The sequence below is a fragment of the Nymphaea colorata genome, chromosome 2 (assembly GCF_008831285.2).
Source record: "Nymphaea colorata isolate Beijing-Zhang1983 chromosome 2, ASM883128v2, whole genome shotgun sequence".
Taxonomy (NCBI): Eukaryota; Viridiplantae; Streptophyta; class Magnoliopsida; order Nymphaeales; family Nymphaeaceae; genus Nymphaea; species Nymphaea colorata.
In genome coordinates this window covers 4,948,255-4,970,612 of record NC_045139.1, presented here as the reverse complement: position 1 = coordinate 4,970,612, position 22,358 = coordinate 4,948,255, and the positions used below count along the sequence as shown (strand labels likewise).

The 22,358-nt window shown below is 36.3% G+C and overlaps 1 protein-coding gene across 1 annotated transcript in view; it reads right to left on the bottom strand.

Moving 5' to 3' along the window:
- LOC116246798 (DNA ligase 6) overlaps positions 1-22,358 on the bottom strand; it is a 44,696-nt gene that overhangs the window by 19,698 nt on the left and 2,640 nt on the right. Inside the window, 13 exon segments of the mRNA XM_050075756.1 lie at positions 577-650; positions 653-683; positions 1,762-1,921; positions 2,113-2,178; positions 2,275-2,314; positions 2,317-2,371; positions 4,462-4,509; positions 5,149-5,265; positions 5,458-5,560; positions 8,418-8,514; positions 8,607-8,709; positions 21,327-21,408; positions 22,207-22,324. Coding sequence (XP_049931713.1) covers positions 577-650; positions 653-683; positions 1,762-1,921; positions 2,113-2,178; positions 2,275-2,314; positions 2,317-2,371; positions 4,462-4,509; positions 5,149-5,265; positions 5,458-5,560; positions 8,418-8,514; positions 8,607-8,709; positions 21,327-21,408; positions 22,207-22,324 — 1,094 coding nt within the window.

Genomic DNA, 22,358 nt, shown 5'->3' with positions numbered 1-22,358 from the left:
ACAAAAGCTCTTCCTTCAGCTTCATTTGAGAGGAATGTATCCAAGTTGGGCATATTTGATATGTATGCCCAACTTGAGGGGGAGTGTTGATAGATCGTACGTTTCGGGTCCGGATCCATACCCGATCCGCCTTGTAGCCCGTTTTGGGCACTACTTAAGTCATGTAACCCTAATCCTTATGAGTTAATGATAATCTAAGGAGAGAGAGAGTCTGGCTGCTAGTGGGCACCAACTCCTCCTCATTCGTGGTTTTTTCTCCCTCGTGTTGAGGGTTTTCCACGTTACATCGTGATCGTTGTTCCTCTTCCTCTTCTTGTTCGTATTTCTACAAAACACAATCAAAGGAGACAAGTGAAAGCAAGTTAGTAATCATAAGGTGTAAAATCTATCATATGTGTGTGAGCGTTAAAGTCTTGTTAAAAAATTACAAGACCAACAAAAAAGAAAAACCAATGCATAACTTGATGAGGCAACAAATCCAATGTAAAATCAACAAATGGAAGTACCAAGGCATCACACATTTCATTCACGAAGTAACTCTTATAATAAGTTGACTTTCATAATGCATGCAGTCACCTTAATGTTGTCAATCTCAACTGAGGAACCCCTTCCACCCCTCTCCCGTGAACACAACAGCTGAAAAGGCATGATTTGTTGCCATTTTTCCTGTCAACTGTTACCACCTGATAAGAAAAAAGCTAACTTCTTAAACAAAATAACTCAAAGTGCAAATTGTTCAGAATCATTTCCAAAAACTATAAATGAAGCATAAGCATGAATGCCTTTTTGTTCACAAAGCTTGGACACATAACAGAAATTTAAAACATTAAAAAATTTTCTTCTTCACCTATAAGCATAAAAGAAACCAAGAAAAGTAAATAATTACCCAATCAACATATGGATGTCATTATGAAAATAAAAACTGTAACAAGTTAATGGCTTATATTTAAAATTATGCCAAAATATAATTAGTACTTAGTAGTAGCACCATTATTGACGTGCAGAAGAATTTTATATGAATATTTGGGCCCAATATCTGCACTTTCTGGTCAGAACGAGAACTGCTATAGCCCTGTATAGCCAAAACCAGACAACTCTAATTAAATGCATGAACATTGATCAAGACATTTTAAACATAATATCAACCTCTGATACGTTTATGACTATTAGCTAGCACAAAACATGCTTCAATTCAAGTTGATTTTATGAAAAGTCTTGGATCTTTCCTACTACCAAAATTTTGGTGTCATAAGAGCCCTTTTTTTTTAAATGATCGAAAATACACATCTAAAACGTATAACATAGTCTCAACATGCTAATGTGCTGTGACTACTAATTTAGTACAAACATGCTTTGGTTCAAATTGACCTTGTGAAAAAATTTTGTTCTTTTATTACCAAAGTTTTTGTGTTACAGCAGCAAATGTTCTAGCTTCCAAAAGACTTTATATCAAGTGAAAAGGAAAACTAATGTAACTATATTGCATCATGGCTTCTCAGTGACACTAATTTTGGAATCCGCATTGGCTTAGACTTCACGAAAAAGTTCAACCATTCATGCCTTTTACCTAGCAAAAAGGTCTTACATTGTTGAAAAGGTGTAAGCCACCAACATCTCAATCATAGTCCTTTAAGACTACAGTTGTATAAACAATATGAACAATAAGAGCACAGACATCCAAGAAGCACAATTTATTCTATCAACAAGCAGGGAAGAGGACAAGTTGTAAAAACTTTTGGCCAGCATGAAGGAACTTATCACCTCCCCATCCAAAATATAGGTCTCCGCTGCTTGTTTAGAAGACTCGCTGCTTATCTTAACCAAATCTGGGAATCTTGAAGTTGTTTCCTCCCCATTTCGAGAAAAGACTTTTATGGAACCATCCATTAATCTGTGAACTTGAGCACGTTGTCCATCATATCTACAAGGCAAATGTTACTTTTATAAATGAACCACAGTGAAGAAAATTTAAAATATGGATTAATGATGTAAATGCTTCGAGCAGAGGAATCTACACAAAAGAAGGGGGTAAAGAGAAAAGCAACAGAGTTAAAATTTGTACAAGAAAATGCTAGGAAAAAAGTCAAATAAAAGGACAATAGTGGAACATACTTATATTCACAAGTAAAAGCTCTTCCTTGGAACCGTCTCAATGCTTGTGAAACTCCATTAGTAACTCTATGGATAACACGCTCAAATACTTTAATCCAATATACCAAAAAAAAGATAATCAACTTTGTCCAGCACTTTGAGATATGACATTTCAGAGCTTACTTGGCCAGCATTGGTCTAATAGGTACCCCGGGAACCATACAAAAGTCGACAATGAAAATTGGATGCCTTTGCTGATGACTGAAGGAATAAGTAAATCCTATAGAAAAGACATTTAAAAAGGAAAATTAATTATGTAAGTCTTGAAAATGCCAAAATGAAACTCAGCTAATACAAGTAATGATTACAGTTTATCATGCAAAACTTGTGAAGCACTTGCAGCTAGAACTACTTGGCTAACATCATTGTAGCAAATAGTGTTCTTAGGTTTACATCTGGAACACTTTTATTACAGTTTGTCATGAAAAGCTAGGGAAGCACTTGGAGCTAGAAATACTTGGCTAACATCATTGCAACAAATGTGGTTCTCAGGTTTACATCAGCAACACTTTTTTTGGAAATCAGCTAAAAATTATCCTTGTTCCCCAGAAAATTTCAGGAATTGAAAAAGAAAAAAATATATTAAAATAATACAAAAAATTATGAGATTATGAACTTTCCAATCATTTTCTTATGAAACATCGTTAAATATTCAAAAATAGTAATTTAAACACTAAAATAGACAAAAATGAAAATCTAGCAAAGTTATTGCTGTATTTATTTCAAATGTGGGACAAATTCACTTTTTTTTTTTGTTTCACCTGTTTTTTGTGATTAAACCTGGGCATCGGGCCGGGCCGCAGCCTATAACTGCAGCTTGGGCCCAGCCAGGCCTGATTAATATTAAAATAGTTTTTAATATAAAATAATATATAAATATAATTAATAATAATAAAATATATAATTATACATATATATATATATATAATAATGAAATAATATTAAATATAAATTATTGGGACAAAGCAGGCTGAGTCAGGCCCATTCAAGCCAGCCCGTCTCCCAATTTTTGGGCCTGGGTCTGGGCCAAGTCAAGCCGGTACCCCACCCGGCACCAAGTCTTGTTTGTGATATTACCACAATGTTTTGAAAATATTGCATTACATCAATGACAATGGTTATCATTAAATTGGTATCTTCATCAGTGTTCAATTATACTAAACTTAGTAATACACACTTAAGACAGTTCTTATCAAATAAATGAAACCTCCCCACAAGTCCAACGATATAGAACAAATAAAAAAAAAAAGTGATGTCAACGTGATGGCTTATTGGCTTACCATGCAATGCACCCCGACTGCAATTTATGACATTTAAAAGACAATACTGTAGCAACAGTGAGGAACATGCCTGAACTCCAATCTAGGATAATTTATTATGGCTGAACAATTTAATTTTATTAACTCCCAGAACAAATTTAGTTCCATTACAAGAGAAGCAACCAAAATTTGCTCCCAGAATTCATATATTAATGATGAAAGATATGCAATGAGCACTTCTCAAGGAGTAGGATCTTCTGCCACTAAACAGACTATTACCCAGTCCAAAAGAACAATAAGCACCAAATGCCTGACAAAAAAGAGAAGCAAGAAAACAAGAAATTAAGAGGAACCAACACCAAGTAGCCCCACAAAAATTATATTTGGAGCCAGCTAAATAAAAAATACTGGGATATCCCATAATGACTTCAAATTTGTAATATAAGCCAGAAGTTGCACAATGATCACAATAGTTTTCAATAGTTCAAAACAGATTAATCCTTAAATAGAGATGGCATACAAGACACATGAAGGACTAAATTCTCAGATGTGCTTCCCGGATAACCTAAGTCATTTACTTCTAAAGATAAAAAGCAAGAATAAGCAAGCATCACAAGGAATCTGAATTTATAGCATGGCAAGTAGAAACACATGCATAGTTACATACATGCTTGAGCCTAGATGTTGCAAGTAGGCCTATCACCCCCAATATCAACATAGGTCAGAATCATTTCCAGAAGAAGCTTTCCAGAAACATGAAGTCCTTAGTGAATCCGTGAAGTCATATGCATAAGCTCATTTGATCACCTCTTGGGAAAGAAATAAACAAATAAATGAAATGGAACATAGGTCAAACACTGCACAGAGCATTTACCCATATAGATACTTGTTTCACATAAAATAGCTGAATTTACCAATGATGGGCAGTTTCATATCAGAAATCATCAGAAGATCAGAACATCCGACGTCCCTAGGCAATTTACTATTATGGGAAATATATGTAACAATGTATGCAAATTGTTGAGTTCTAGAGTAAAAATACAATAAATACCAGATTAGGAAGCATGCTGTAAGCCTCAACAATTGCCGCAGATATGCTCTGAAATAGACAAAAAAATGTTTTCAAAATCAAGTCATTGGTAAAAAAAATAGAAGACATCTTCTGTAAACTCATATGGAGAAAAAATACCAAATTCTATCGTCCTATACTTAATACATGTTGATGAGGGGGAACAATTGTTCCTGAACAATGGAAGCAAACAACAACCATAGAAAAAAACAAAGAAAAATTATTAAGATGGAGCCTGATGACTTGCAACCGTTATTAAGGATATTACAGGACAAATTAAACAAATGGAGAGCAGTAAGACCTACTGGATGGCTACTGCCTAGTGTCAAGTAGATTTCCTAGATTGGGATGAGATATGCCCCATTATAACATAGGCAGGATTCATGCTATTCTCACAATTGACATACAACATAATGAACATTTGTCAAACAAGTCCACAACCAATTTGGAGAAAGTTGCTCAAATGAAATAATAGCTGCTGAAAGAATATCACAAATACAAAAAATCCACCTAAAAAAAATCAATATTTCTATGATTCCCTTTCTGCTCTATCACAGAAAATGCCCAGACACCCAAAATGCACCACAGACTTCACAGGGTCTGCAATTGGGAAGTGGGCTACTATCTACTCAGCAAAATTATCTGAATATATAAATTTCCATAGAAAACCTGAAGTTGTACTCTCAGAAACTCTGGAGATGAACTTGGCAATGAATTCATCACGACAGCTTGTGCAAGAGCTGGCAGAACTGTTCTCATCATGGCACCAATACGCATATTCCTCACCTACAAATCAATTTGACAAAATTTGCATACTCAAACAGGGTTTACCTAAAAGCAGGGGGCAAAAACAAGAACAATATATATATATATATACCAAAAGCAAAGATGAATCTTTTAACAGACAACATGTTCATAAGACATGCAAAACAGATTAACCAATTTATAAGCACATGAAAGAAGTGGCATACATCATACCAATGTCCGAACAAGAAATTTTATTTCCTTTTCGCGACAAGAGCACATAAGGTTTACAATAAGACTCTTTTTCCGAGTAGTGCTTCCACCACCTGCTTCATTACTTGCAAGTACAACAAAAGCACATCCAATTAGCACACATATCAATGAAAAATCACATGACTAAAGTGCGCAAAAACTATATATATATATATATATATATATAGAGAGAGAGAGAGAGAGACGCACACACACAGAGATGAGAATTATATGCTGCCATGTGCTGGATTGGCTAAAAATTAAAAATCTGTCGTTAAAAGAGCCATGAATCATTGCTAAAAGCACCACGTACCATTGCTACATCATAAACCGTCGCTAATGCTCATGAGACAGTTGTTTCCTAGGGACAGATTTTTAATTTTTAGCTATCCGGCAACATTTGGCACATGGAAGCATAGAACTTCCCTTACATATGTGTGTGTGTGTGTGTCACACAGACATAAACAATCAGAATGGAAATCCTCCTACTCCAAGCTAAAGAACAACCATTTCTCCACTTGAAGATCTTTGAAATTACATCTTAACACGGGTGCGATTTTTGGTTCGATTTTCAGTTCAGCTAAACCTGTTTGGTGTAAGTAATAGATTAATATAGCTCAGACATGATTTCCAGTTAAGCTGTGCACTTTTTTCAACATAAAACATTTTGGAAGTAAGACCTCCGAGTACTTGGATGGGTTGAGTGTTGGATGGGTTGGGCGTAGCGTATGTCATCCATGTTGATATGATTTCAGCTTAAGTCAAAATATAAACCTAAGCCTAGAGAATCTTATAGTCTAAGTCACACAGATGCTTCTCTTTAGCTGCTGCACCCATGTCAACGCGACGTAGGTGCAAACTCGGGTGCGGCTTTGTCTCACACCCGAGCCCAGTCAACGTGAGTCGGGTGCGGTCAGCCGCGCCGGACTATATTCGTTCAATTTTGATGGACTGCGAGTCAGGTGTGGTCAACCCACGTCGGGTCCAAATGCATCCCCTTTTTTTTAGTTTGTTAAAATGTAAACAGAAAGGGGAGTGAGGCTTGGATTCTTTTCAGACGAAACCGTCGCCCTGCTACAACCATTCACCAGTGACCCTGCCATGCTTCCCCTTCCGGCGATATTCACTGTTTCAGCGAACAAGCCTTTTCCGGTGACGAGAGGGTGTTGAGTCAACGTCAGCAGCCACCATCCAACAACAAGAGGCATTGTTGGCTTGCTGCACTGAAGCTCCAGTCCACCATCACCATCTCCTACAGTGATGAGAGGCGCTATGTCTCCACCCAAACCCTTCGGGAAATAGACAGATTCCAGGCTTCCAGTGTAAGGAATCATTCCATCTGTGTGCTGTCTTGCTGCCCCTTCTGCGTTTGTCTTTCATTACACCTCTTAAAGTTGATTTTACTGCTGTTTATATTTTCGTGTCTGCCCCATTGTATCGTGTTGGTATCCACTGCTGAGCGCTGACTGAATTGCTATTACTGCTGCATACTTTTGCCCTATTAGCATTTTATATTTTTATTTTAGATGCTTGTTCTTGAATCTACGATAAAAGTTTCAAAGTTCAACTAACAAATATATATAGTCAGCCATGTATATATATTTTGCAACTGATATAGTGATATATTGTCAAGTTATAAACTTATAATATATAATATAAGCTTTTGTATATATGCATTATGCAGCCCAGTCCGTGCTCAATGTACTCCTTTGGAAGTTTTGATTTTCAAATTCTCAATTTCTGCTTCTATGATTCTACCATTTTTTTGTACTATGTTATACTGTTAGTATGTTATATACTTATGTTACTAAATTACTATATATAATATATTATATACGTTGTTCTGATATCCTCGTATGCAATGCAAGTATGTTATATATTGCAAAAGTTGTAGTATACATGGTCATGCTATTGTTTGTAATTACTTAATATATGCACATATATACTTTATATATATATATATATATATATATATATATATATATATATATATATATATATATATATATATATATATAATAAATACCCTCGCCGCACTGCTGCACCTAAATTTTTTGAGATGTGCCGCTCCAGCACATGCACCCCTCACCTATGTGACATAGCTCATACTTAGATCCTGCTGGAATTCATCCACATTAATTTCTGTAGGTCCCACCAAGAGAAAACCTTATCTGATGCCAGTGAAGCACCTAAATTCTCTAACTCTTAGATAAGCCAACACAGCTGGTTTTAATTCAAGGTCATGTTTCACCTGATCCATTTGAATTTTCACTTAAAAGCTGTGTCTGACTCTAAACTACAAACCGGTTGGACCTAGTCAAATAGTCTGAACCGAACATGTTATCCTGGATTCAGATCTTCAAAGAAAAACCCGCGAAGTTTAGTTTATTTAATCAGATCTCTTCGTTCCTACGGTTCCTGCATCAGGGTTTGAAGTTGCACTGAAACAGGCCAAAATTCAATAGCAATTTCGAACTTGAACCTCCTGAAACTACATATATCCAAATGCATAGTTAGACAGAGCCTTTCTTAGTTGAATGGACTACACAAATGGATTTTGTTTGTTAGCTTTGGCCTTCATTCATGGCATTATTAGCATTTTAGATAAAATAAGAATCAATTTTTAAATGTTATTAGAAGGTTATTATGTATAATACACTAAATTTGGCACACCTGTTCAGTTTCTTTCTTTTCATTTTAACTTCCTTTCTTTGTATGAAGTTTTTGCGGTTCTGACAAAAGATTTCATCCGACATGTTCAAGTCAAAGCACTACTTTTCCATACAATCATTTGCAACATCTCCAAAACAAATATGTGGATGTTCCTACTTCTTCTCCTACTAAAAACTGAAGCACGTGCTTATGATTTGGCAAAAATAAGCATGTCAGTGAAAAATTAAAAGAACAACAAAAGTAGAACATGTTTCAAATAAAATATGTACCTTAGCTGGTGAAGCATAGAAAATAACTCTCGGATATAAACTGGGCGAGGGAGTGCAAGAAGTGACTGTGTCCGTCTACAAGCCAATGCAACATCACCTAACAAACACCACAAATGAAATTACCTAATTCAATAAAAAAACCATTAGTGACATATAATATCAACTAGAGTAGGACTTAAATGTGCCTACCAAGATCACCTAAACTATTGTACATTTCTCTTATCCTTGACCTGCTTGTTCCACATGCCTCTTCTATTGCTGACGCTACAAGACTGGAACCCACATTCATCTCCTGACAGGACAAAAAACTATTAGATATGAAAAAATCAGTAGCTGAACAGTCATTAACGCCCCTCACTCTAATCCCTGGGAAAGACGAATAGAAGGAAGATAGAAGCAAAAATTGAACCAAAGAAAGCAAAGAGCACAGAAATTAACGAAATCAGGGAAAAGAAATTCTTAACCGATTCAGTAATGATCCTGCAAAACCTACACGTCCCCTTAAATAGTGTTTTCTAACTACTTCTGGTCTTGAGAGTGAGTTAAAAGGTCCAAGTTCCACTTAGTAAATGGAAGCAAGTAAGGAGCCAAATAAATAAATTATAAATCAGAGAAAGGATCTAAATCTAATCCAAACAGATACACCCTGCATCAATAAATTTCCAAAACAGAAAAAAAAAATTGGCATTTGTACTCCACTGATCTCTAGCCTCATCATTGCTTTAAAAATTTGACAAAGGACAAAATATTTAACTACTAGCATAACATGCACTAAGAATCCGAACAGAACTTGAAATTACTTACAAGATATCTCAAAAAAGTTTTGGAGAATCACAGCCCGTTAGAGACGGACCAAGTCCAGGATCCAGGATCCTTAGTAATTAGGGCACGATAGGTTCTATCTCCTAGCGAGATGAGTCGGGTCGGGTGGAGAACCTAAATGTAATAAACCCGGCCCCAGGTTACTACAGGATACTGTATTTAAGCTTAAGAGGTTTACCCTAATTGTAATGAAGTTTCTTCTGAGTAAAGGAGGCTGGGCTTTCTAGTGTGTGTCCGCAAATTTTAATAGATATTGTTACCAGAGCTAACACAGCCTTGATCTTGATTCTGAAATAAATAAATCAGGTAAAGAAAACCTCAGGAGCAAGTCAACATATTTTTCAGGGTACACAAGAGTTGGTGTATTCTGTATGCGTTACATATTTTACCTTGGGCTAAAACCTGGTGGATCAGAATAAACTGCTAACGCTTGCTATCTTGACCAAGTGAAGGGGTTCGATCAACCAATTAAAGTTAATAGTTAATACCAACAAGACACAAATCAACCCAGCCAAAATCAACATGTAAGACAATGACTGCTGGTACACAATACATGCACCCATATTCTCTTTTACCTCTCATCGACAAGATCCTCAGATTTTTGTCTCTAACATTAAATTAAAATATTCTTCTTCGAATGTCAACACACATTTGACATGCATGCATCAACATAACAACCCCAATCTACCCACCTATATACCCAGCACATGCTTCGGTTTAATCTGTCCTAGTGATGACATTCAAACTCTACTAAGAAGGGTCAACAAGGCTCCAGATGGCAGATACATGCAATATGCACACTATCACGATCAAGATCTCCATGATAACTCTTCCATATAACCACAAAACTGGACAACTAACCCCATCCAAAATTGCCTAGCCAGTCTTGAACCTTTTTCAAGCATTCAGGTAGATTCATAAAATATTAAAATGTTGTACTTTCATGAACCTGCCTCCATTTTTTGAGATAAGTTTACAAAATATTTAACCATTGTTCTAGTCGCCAAACAACCCCGTAATAATATGTTATAAATGTTTCATGTATCTATAATTTGGTGCGTATACATGAAATAATAATATGTTGTTGCTACTGCCAAATAACCCCTTAGTTGCCTTTGTCATAATCTAAAATGAGCAAGCATAACTTCATCTATGAGCCATTCTGCTGGAACATGAGCCTAATCCTACCACCCAAGTGAAGGCCGAAGTTTCTTCCATTCCCTCATCCGTAGGTCTGGGGCTGCTTTTGGTATTTCAGAATATTGCTTCCATCAAATTTAAATTTGTATATAGCTAGCCCTTTTCTGTATCAAACCAGCTTCAAAAGACTTGTTTTGTCAATTAAAATCTAGGTTACTAACAAAGTTTTCTTGACATTCAAAGAGGTTGGACAGCAGAATGAACAAGTGATAAATCTGGACAAATCCAAATTTGTACAGCAAACAATAGGACTCGCAAAACAAATAGTTGAAGTGATTTTTTTTTTTCTTTCATAAATTGGATTAAAAAATAATTGATCTACAAGCAGAACAAATGAATCCCTAAGAGGACAAGGGGTTAGGTGGAGGCTTCAGCCTTTCAGCTGGGCAGTGGGCCATGGCCATTTAGCTGAAAATGAAAGATTCACTTTCCAAATTTGCACTAGTGCAAAATGAATGCCTATGAAATGAAGAAAGCTTAACATAATCAAACTCGAACTTAACTGATTTCTGCTAAAAGTCAAATGAGGTTAATTTGATATCTAAACCTAAATCTAGTCTGACAAGTTTTAATAACTAATGAACTTGGGAATGTAAAACTGACTTCTAAAATGCAACGATACATATACTCAGAATTGATCTAATATGCAGAGATTAAACGAATGGATTGAGAAAGGAAGTTCCCAAGACACAAAACTACTTAATTTGATATAAAGTGTGGATTCTATGTAGTCAAAATACAAAATAAGTCTAGAAAACTATGTAACATTTAGCAGGAAAGCAACCTAAGAACTGAATAGCCATCCATTCATTTAGCAGGAAAGCAACCTAAAAACTACGCCTGGTTGCTAATCCAATACAGCCAAAGCAAGAAACAACAAACAGGATGACTCCAATGCCAATAAATGAACAATGACGGAAAACGTAATCCCAAATACTCTAAGAAAATCAAAACGCAATTCCCCACCTCCAAAGCGGAGAAAGATCTTACAAGTGGTAGAACAAGAGAGACAGGGAGAAAACCAAAGCAAGAGAGACAGGGAGACAACGAGGAGCAAGAGAAGCAATAGCAACAGAGAAAGGGAGACAAGGGAGACAACGAGAGCAAGAGAGAGGCAGAGCGGCGGTAGTGGTGCGGGTGAGCGCTGGACCTCTGCTTCTGCCTTCCCCCTCTGCTTCTCCCTTTCCCCTTTGCTTCTACCCCTCTTCTTCTCCCTTTCCCCTCTGCGTCGTCTGGTCGGGAGCCGTTGAGCGGGTGAAAGATACGTCGTGAGTACGGGCGGGTGAAATTTCACCCGCCGTATAGTTTTCTCCAAAAAAATTGCTTTTACCCGGGCTATCAAACACACTCTTAGTTTTAAAATTGGTGAAGGCCTGCTACCTTGAAGGGATAAGATTCCAACTGATACAAATGATGTGCATGTTTGTTAAGAATGCTTTCGGTATGCATGCGCTGAACACCACGTTAATTTGTTTTTAGAAATAATGGAATGTTCATCGTTAGAAATGAACATCATTCATTTTTCTCATAATAAGAACACACAGTTTTTGCATGATATATTTTAAGGAACATGTGATGTTTCAATTTTTGTGTCTTGGGAACTTCCTTTCTCAATCCATTCGTTTAATCTCTGCATATTAGATCAATTCTGAGTATATGTATCGTTGCATTTTAGAAGTCAGTTTTATATTCCCAAGTTCATTAGTTATTAAAACTTGTCAGACTAGATTTAGATTTAGATATCAAATTAACCTCATTTGACTTTTAGCAGAAATCAGTTAAGTTCGAGTTTGATTATGTTAAGCTTTCTTCATTTCATAGGCATTCATTTTGCACTAGTGCAAATTTGGAAAGTAAATCTTTCATTTTCAGCTAAATGGCCGTGGCCCACTGCCCAGCTGAAAGGCTGAAGCCTCCACCTAACCCCTTGTCCTCTTAGGGATTCATTTGTTCTGCTTGTAGATCAATTATTTTTTAATCCAATTTATGAAAGAAAAAAAAATCACTTCAACTATTTGTTTTGCGAGTCCTATTGTTTGCTGTACAAATTTGGATCCTTGTCCAGATTTATCACTTGTTCATTCTGCTGTCCAACCTCTTTGAATGTCAAGAAAACTTTGTTAGTAACCTAGATTTTAATTGACAAAACAAGTCTTTTGAAGCTGGTTTGATACAGAAAAGGGCTAGCTATATACAAATTTAAATTTGATGGAAGCAATATTCTGAAATACCAAAAGCAGCCCCAGACCTACGGATGAGGGAATGGAAGAAACTTCGGCCTTCACAAGCAATATTCTGAAATACCAAAAGCAGACCCAGACCTACGGATGAGGGAATGGAAGAAACTTCGGCCTTCACTTGGGTGGTAGGATTAGGTTCATGTTCCACTAGAATGGCTCATAGATGAAGTTATGCTTGCTCATTTTAGATTATGACAAAGGCAACTAAGGGGTTATTTGGCAGTAGCAACAACATATTATTATTTCATGTATATGCACCAAATTATAGATACATGAAACATTTATAACATATTATTACGGGGTTGTTTGGCGACTAGAACAATGGTTAAATATTTTGTAAACTTATCTCAAAAAATGGAGGCAGGTTCATGAAAGTACAACATTTTAATATTTTATGAATCTACCTGAATGCTTGAAAAAGGTTCAAGACTGGCTAGGCAATTTTGGATGGGGTTAGTTGTCCAGTTTTGTGGTTATATGGAAGAGTTATCATGGAGATCTTGATCGTGATAGTGTGCATATTGCATGTATCTGCCATCTGGAGCCTTGTTGACCCTTCTTAGTAGAGTTTGAATGTCATCACTAGGACAGATTAAACAGAAGCATGTGCTGGGTATATAGGTGGGTGATTTATTTATTTTAGAATCAAGATCAAGGCTGTGTTAGCTCTGGTAACAATATCGGGTAAGAATATTTTAATTACTCAATTTGTATGTTTCTTGTCGATTGGGTGGAGCAGGGTGGTCTTGTCTTTTCCATAAACGGACCAGACCGACGCCTGGCCTTCCTCAAAAGCTTTCCCAGATTGGAGTGCAGCACAGAACCAACAAAAGTGACCCCTAAACTACACTAAGACCTCTCTTTCTGTCTCCAACTTCTATATAAGTTAGAGTATTCAAGTTTTAGAAGGATACACAGAGTCGATTGAAGTCGTCAAGCATGGATGCAGCAAGTGGTGGCGCTCGGCCCTGCGGCCACTGGAGGCTAGAGGAGGATGAAAGGCTCCCGCAGCTCGTGGAGCAACACGGCCCTTAGAACTGGAATTTCATAGCAGAGAAACTCCAAGGACGCTCAGGTACATGTGTTGAATCTTAAGCAGCAGAACGGCGTCTGTGAAGTAGGTCCACCAACAGCAGCATCTCAAATGCAAGACCTGTGAGCAAGAGAGGAAGAAAGAAACAAGAGAGAAACTGATTTTGGGGGTTTGCTTCTGAGAGACGCGCAGTTGATTTCTCAACCATCACCATTTAGATGAATAGAGGCTGGGCTATATAGACCGCCTCTCAGGGTTTCCCCAAATCCCAGCTACGGTTATGGCATGAAGATTTATGGTAAGAATTAAAACGGAAACTTTAATATTTGATTTATTTCCTGCTTTAATTCCATAATGCAGGATCTCCTTTGCAGTTATAGAGGGAAAGGGATCGAGCTCAAGGCCGCTACCCAACAACATGCTTCTCTCTGTTGCAAAAGTTCTTGCAGAAGTAAGCATTCATCTTCTTTTTTTTCATCAAGTAGGGAAAAGCTGTAGGTTCAGGTGCCTGGATATAAGATCATTTGGTGGGCCGACATATGTCTATGAGGAATTTCAGACATTATGGCTGTCTTAACGTAAATATCCGCTTAAGTAATTGCATTTTGGGATATTACGTCATTTTAGATGGTATGGAGTAATTTTAGAATGTATAGATACCAGTATGCAATTACGGACTCTTTGATGGGTTGAATCCGTAATTGTCCTTATTATATAATGGTAGTGGTCCCTGGGATCATGCAATGGTTGCCTGAAACATTGGTTTCTAGGGTTTTCCTCTTCCCCATCTGAGAAAGACCTCAAGCGCGCCGCACGTACCCTGGAAGACCCTGCTGCGATCTTCCCGTGCACCAGATCAGATGGATTCAGGTACGCTTCCGCTTTAAGTTTAAGGTTATGTTTGATTCAATGATTTAACATAAGCATGATCCTGTTTTAGGGTATATACGTTTGGTTTTGTATATGCGTTATGGGGAGAAATCCCAACACTGGACCCTACGCTTAACAGGTCAGAGGAGGAGGAAGAAAGGCTTCTTAATGCCCACAGCGTCCATGGCAACAAATGGGCCCTGGAGCGGTTCCGGTTCCGCCTCTGTGGGAAGAGCAGTTCTCACAACTTCGTCAGCAGCAACACTGGGAACATCACCATGAGCAACTTCCTAACCAAGCCTTCCACAGATGCTGATACTTCAGGCCTCGGTACTTCAGGCCTCCGCAAGCAGATGGGGAGGTTTCTCAGTTTGAGTACAGAGGATTGCGGAAATGGAGTGACAACCATGAATGAACTGAGTAGCTATGGAGAGAGTTCTGCTGGTCCGCAGAAGTTCAGGGTTATCAACAGCGACGTTGAGGAACCAGAGGACACCGACACCATGCATAAGAATGTTGAATTCATAGATTTTCCAGGTGTTGAGATTTAATTTTGCCTCTTTCCAAGAGTTGTAGTAATGCCAAGTCTTTCTGAGTTTTTTTTTATCTTCTTTTTAATCCCTTTCCCCAGCTTTTCTGTTCATGATTCAATGGACAGCCTCTTTGTAGTTCTTGATCTTTGTATGTATTTCCTGAACTGCTGGTGCTAAATAAATATTCGTGTATATTTCACCTTTTTTGCATATTGGCATGCATTGATTGTTATTCTGTGGACGATAACATCTAAGTCACATGGACAGCCTCTGTCACCAAGGCGGGACGCGATTACGAGCGGCGACACCAAGGCGGGACACGCGATGGCCAACCGAGTCCATTTGACGGGATTCGCTGGTCCGGTGAGGAGGGACACGCCAAGCAGGGTGTCGACACTTCGTACGGAGAATAATCGGACACGGGTCCGGGTTTGTAAAGAGTGTTGGTCAGCCAATTTTGTAGTGCTGGGCGCACGGGTTTTTGGGGGATTCCGGACTGAGTTGGGACCCGTTCTTCTTGAGTCTGAGCTTTTTAGGACCCGGGTCCCATCATTGTCTTCCTCCTCCCCTCTCAGCCAGTAAACGGAAAAATGCTGCTGACTCTCTAGGTATATAAAATTCATGTAATATACTTGCACAAAATAGATCTTATTAAGGATCCATGAAACTGTAACAATTGGAATACCTCACAGGGTTGAATATAACTTTGGAAACGAATAACAAAAAGATACTCATATTTTAGATTCCTTACCTAGGTTTCATTATGTTCCATACTTTAATATAAAGTATTCAATAATGGTTCAGCCGCCGCTTAGCTGCTCCATTGTGGGCTGACGGTTTTCAGATAATCCAGAATCCATCGTAACAAAGATCCAGTCGTTTTCCAGGATTTGAAGCCAAAATGGTGGTCAACTATATTAAGCTTTTTTCTACCATTAGCACTTATTTTGAACGTACTCCCCTCTAAAAAATTCACATCCCAATGAAGATTTGGATCTGAAACTCCAAAACATGTCCTCAATCAGATTCCGTGGAATTGCCTTCCTGAATCTAATTGTTTTAGTCAGATCGGATCTGATTTTTCAGATTTAAGCTCCAAATATGTTTACTTATTGTTTATGGACTAAACAGACTGTAAATGATATGAGATTCTCCTTCTTGGGCTCCAAATATGCTTTTCTCCAGTGTTGTTTGAGAAAAAATGGGAAAAACCATACAAAAATAAGTAAATTTTTAAAATTTAAAAATATTAACAATGAAGGAAAAATGAAATAGATGAGAAACTAAAAAGACACCACAAACAATAAGTAGATAAACCACAAATAAAAATAAAAGAAAAAGCCGCATGTCATTAAAAAATATTAAAATTACCTAAAAAACACGCGCCTTTTGTTTTTGTCAATTTCTTTTAAATATCATTTTTTTATGTTGTTTCCGAAACCACTAAAAAAAAAGTCCAAAGGCCTTCGGCCACATAAATGTGAGTGTCCAAAATAACCAGACCTAAATGGTTACCATCGCATACCTTACTTACGTTTATTTAATCCGTAACGGCTCACAGAAACACATGAAATAGGAGCCCCTAAAATCTGATGATTTGAGATCAAATCAGACTTGTATCTGTTTGATTGGCGTGGGCAGTGGCCTACGCCAGCCTCTAAGATCTTGCAATATCTCAAATCCATATATTTAAGATGGGACATCTCCCCACAAATCCGTTCTTAAATTCATGGTTTTTAACATATAGCATGAATTTGAAATCCATGCTATTAAGATCCTCATGTGTTTAAACTGAAGATCTCTCAAAACAAGTCTTTTAATGCAACCTCAGATCAAATACAATTTAAAGGAAAAAACCAAGATGAAAGATAGACAATTGATAATGAATGAGTTTTGAAGACATAGAAGAAGCATTCATATAAAAAAAGAAGAAGAGAAAGTACAAAAAACTATTTGAGGTATCTCTCTCTCTCTCTTTTTCTCTCCCTTTATGTTCCTTGGATTGATCAAAGTTATTACTTGAGCCTCTATATATCCTTGCAATCTCTTTCACTGCACCTAGGGGTGATGTCTTTCTTTTTTAAGATGTATTTTTTAGTAAAATTATATTACGCCAAGAAGAAAATATTGCCTCTATTGTTGTATTATTTCTGAGAAAATGTGAGATTTTGGAATATAATTGTTTCTATGAAAGATGTCATTTGTTGATATTTTAGGATATTGTGGATGTGATAGTCCATTTTGAATAACAATGTACATAGAAACACACGATCAGATGATACTTTTAAGAGATGTGATAATTTACTAGGAGTGAGGAATTTGCCCAAAAGGTTTGACCTTTATAATTTAGATTAATTCATGTTATGTAAATCTGAAAATATGATTTTTTATTATCAAACTAAGAAATAATTTTTTTTTAAAAAATTTATTTCTCAGTCATAACACACACATCAAAATGAGAATAAAAAGATTTTTTCCATTCATTTATTTTAGGAAACTTATTTTTAGAATTTTTTTTTCAATTCCAGGTTTTAATCTCACTCTCCTGTTCGCCACGGCAATGAACCGTGGCTGATTTTGTGGCATTCAAATGTCTTTTATTTTTTATAATAAAAGCAAAAAATTTCTAATAAAAAGAAATAGAATCATTGGACGTTAACAAATTAGATTTGGATCGGATATAACATCAACATAAATGAGTAATATGGTATTGTTTATTAGTATCGGAGTTCGGATTCAAATTTAGCTATACAAATACTAAATGTTATCCAAATTTTTCCATGTAATATGATTCGGGTGTGCACTGAAATTGGGTATGAAATACGATAACAAATTCATATCCAGTTTTCTAAATCAGATCTGGATTTTCTTATGGAATACAACCAGTCAAATCTGCATACGAATCAAACATTAGATTATATCTCCGGGCGGACATCCCTAGCGATACCAAAAGATAGAGATTCGGGTTAGTAGTTAGAAAAAAAAATCCAAACCACTGACGCCTTCTCACCATACTCCTTGTGCTGTACTTAAACTTTATTAGATGCTCGTGGATCTTGTCCATGTCCAAACTACACTCTCAGTAATTCTGTTTAATTGTTAACCAGTGAATGGTAAATTATGCAAGACATTATGAACTTAGAGAGAGCTACCCGAGCCAAGCCTGACACCCAAAACCCAAACACAGGCCGATTAAATTAAAAGATATTTATTTTTAATATAAAATATCATATAAATATAATTAATTTTCATAAATATTATAAGTATATATAAAAATCAATATAATTAATATTTAAAAAATTTATCGAGTCGAACCAGACTTAGTCGGGCCCACCCGGGCCAACCTTTCGATATAAGCTGGTTTCCAATTCACATCTAATGACTTTCTTTGTGATAGCATGTTAGCTAATTTCGACTTAATTAATTAAATCTTTTTCTATTGTTCTCTCTCTCTCTCTCTCTATATATATATATATATATATATATAAAACTGGTCAGGCAAGGGATGAGATAGGTCTCCTTATTGTTTCCCTTGGTCGCAACTCTTCCTTGTAGCAGACCACTTGGATAAGAGATAAAAACCATTTATGCATTAGCTTAATATAATTCATGCTTTAGTTTAAGTATTTTTATAAAAACAATCTTTCCACTATCCAAATTTTGATGTTGTGAGAATAGTTCATCTTTTTATTATTAAAAAAACAACTAACCTAAGGTATGTTTCTCCATTAATTACTCTTAAAATCATATTTATAACCAAAAGGATAGATTGCAAAAAAATAATAATAAACAATAGTTGATTTTAAAAGGGTCTGTTTTTATTTTTCTTTATCTAACTGGTCTAGCTTTTACCAATCTCTCTCTCTCTCTCTCTCTCTCTCTCTCTCTCTCTCTATATATATATATATATATATATATATATATATATATATATATATATATATATATATATATATATATATATATATATATATATATATATATATATATACACACACAATTGGATACCAATAAAGAAACACCTGAATAGGCAGATGCACTTGTCTGTGTGGAAGTGCAAGAATATAAAATAGATGAAGTTTTAAATGGGTTGGTAAAAGAAGATCAAAGAAATTAATCACAATCTCTTAGATGCTCTACAGTTTTAATCATCTTTGTTATGCTATCTTGAAATTGGTAATAACAGGATGCAAGATGTGTTTAATTTAGGGAGAGGTGACAAAATGAAAACTTATTATAGGAGACAAAGCATCACCAATCGACAAAGGCATAAAAGAAATAAAAGGGCCATAAGAAAAAAAATAGCATTCAAAACAAGGACAAAAAAAAAATATATAAAGAATAGTAACCATAACCAGAGCAAAAGCACGAGGGGAAAGAAGGGAGAGAAAGAGGCAAAAAGAAGAAGAACTGACATTTTGCCTTACTTCCATCGTCAAATCCATCTGAATTTTGTAACTTTATGACTGATTCGTTCTTTTGTTCTTTTAATTACAGTCAGCACTTCGGTTAGTACATTCTTCCTTTGTTTCCAAATTGATAGTGAACCCTACGCACAAGTTTTAAGATGAAAGATATCCGACAAATCTATTTTAAATAATTCCAATTAAAAGAAGGTGACCTGATTCCTGTTCGAGAGAAAAATTCAAGAGGTGAATCAAAGGCTCAATTGAAGGTTACAGGACAGATAGCAAAAAAGAAAAGATCATGCATTTTCCTGTTATATGCGAATGATTCTAAAGTTCCACCTTCTCTGCCTAAAGGTTCTAAAGTTCCATTTTCTATGTGTAACATAATTTGGAGAGACAGAGTGGTTGGGTTAACGAAGACAGCGATCAAAATTTGGCCAAGCAGAGAAAAGCGGTAGTAGTAGCATCTATAAATCTTTATGTGTTTTCCTATTAAAACACCAAACAAGATTCCTACATGAAGAAAACAACTTCACCATGTTCTTCGTGTCCTATTTCATACCTGCTTTTCTAGAAGAGGGTGATTGACTAGCATTATAGTGCAGGTGGAACAGACACAAGCGCCACTGATAAATACACCAAAGAACAAATTTATGCTTTCTTTGTTGTTTCAACAAAAGAGTACCAACTGATGTAATCAGTGTTTGAAAACAGAGTGTGGAGATCTTGAGAGGATGATTTTCTTGAATCACGACTTTGGAATTGCTAGAGCCACCATCATTATTATTTGGTGGGAATGAAGATGAATGCATTTCAGTATTGAACGCCAAGACAACACAAAGATAGAACACCCCACGATCTAAACGCCTTGCTCTGATACCATATTAAGAATTCAAGAAAAACAGTAATCTCACACCACATGAGAGTTAACGTGGTTCGGCTATTACTGCCTATATCCACGGGTGAACTTTATCAGACTTTTCTTTTCATTCTGGTTATCCATTTTTGGTTCACCTTACAAACATATAATGAATGGAACAATTGAGTAGAACAAAAGAATGAAAACAGTAAAGGGAAAATATCTTCCGCACGCACGTCACAAGCTAGCCATTGCCTCAACACTCCATGCCTCTCTCACCTTTTCAGTGTTCATGATTCTAATTCCTAATGCCTAATTTTCTTTTCTCCTGTGCATAACTTGAAGAGGACTGTTAGAAAATTAGAACTAGAGACCATGGATTCATCCCATTAGACCGCCTCAAATTTATTCTAGTGTCATTTGTCATTCTTCATTCTGAAAGTGATCCTCATGGTCCTTTGTAACTCTTTCAGATGCCAATATTCTGACAGCCGTAGACACAGATAGTACTTTCTTAAGAAATAAAGGAGAGTTTTCTTCTTCCTGGACAGAGAACTACATTTTCAGTGCACGTCAGATGTAAAACGCATGTTTTACACTAAAAAGGTACAACTAGCGGTTTATGAGCTCAATGTGACACTTGAAATACAATATTCCTTATCATAATACCAATCAGAATAAAGTCTCTGATAGCAATAGATGCTGGCATGAGCAGATTTACGAGAAATCATAAGCCTATGGACCATATAGATTTAGACCAGTTCAAGTTACATGAGGTTTCAGAAACAGCAAATAGGCACTTGATTGCGTGGAGTTATTAACTGTACAAAGTGAATATTTGCCTTCATCTGGAATACAAATAAAACAGAACCTAATTTAGACCATACCAAACAAAAAAAAAAAGAACTGATAAATGTTTATGACAAGGAACGGAAGTACCAACCACATTCTGGTAGTCAGGAGCAATCCTGTTAGTGCATAGATACACAGAAGGGACCACATCCTCAGGTGATAAGGCAAGCAAGCTGCAAAATTCAAGTGAAAAAAGCCAAAAATATTGGTTGGCAACACATTAAGCACGTTAATTCAACAAGGCAATGCGTCTGCATAAAGCATTAAAAAGCACAAAACAAAGTACAGAGATACAAAGAGAAAGGAGAGACAGCTTCCACTACAGCAAACAATATAGGACACCAATCCATGCATCCCAGCCACCCAGGAAATTGCAACGCCCACAGGCAATGTCGATTAGGCCGATGTTCTCAAATCGGCCTTTGGATCTAAACAACGTTTTTCAGAATGATTCAGAGATTCAAAAAAAAAAAGAAGAATTAAATGTGATTATTTTCTAAAGGAATTATTATCCAAAAACTTGCAAAAATTGAGAAATATGTTACTCTTTTTGTTTCATATGAAAAATTAGTCAGGTGAACATTTTTTCAATTAATGCTAAAGAATTATACTAGACAGGTGTACAAAATTAAGCATATTTCTCATGCTCTTCTTTAGAGGGCCAAACGACTTGACAGAAATGAATGTTTTTAATTAACTATATAAACTTTGGTGTGTTTTTAAGAAAATAGAGAAGTTAGGTGTGCTTTCAATTATTGCCTATTCTTTAGGTGTATTTTTGAAAATTTTCTGAAAAAATAATGGTAACGAATCAAACAGCAATTCCATCGTTTCTTCATCACTTTGATTTGAATCAGCTGATTCAGGCAAATTAAAATCCCTTCTGTTTGACCATGTGAACCTACTTAGGTGCCTCCCAAGTCATGAAATTTGCCTCAAACAGGGAAAAACGTGAGAGGAGCCACACAAACCTTCTGAACATGTTGCACAGCATGGAGGTAATTTTTAGCCTGCTTCTCTCATGCTCAACCAAGTCAAAGGTGCGTGCAAGATGCAAATAGGGTGCAGGTTCCCCAATACTCCAACATGCTGCAAAGAGTTTCATTGTCCTTTAAGATAAACC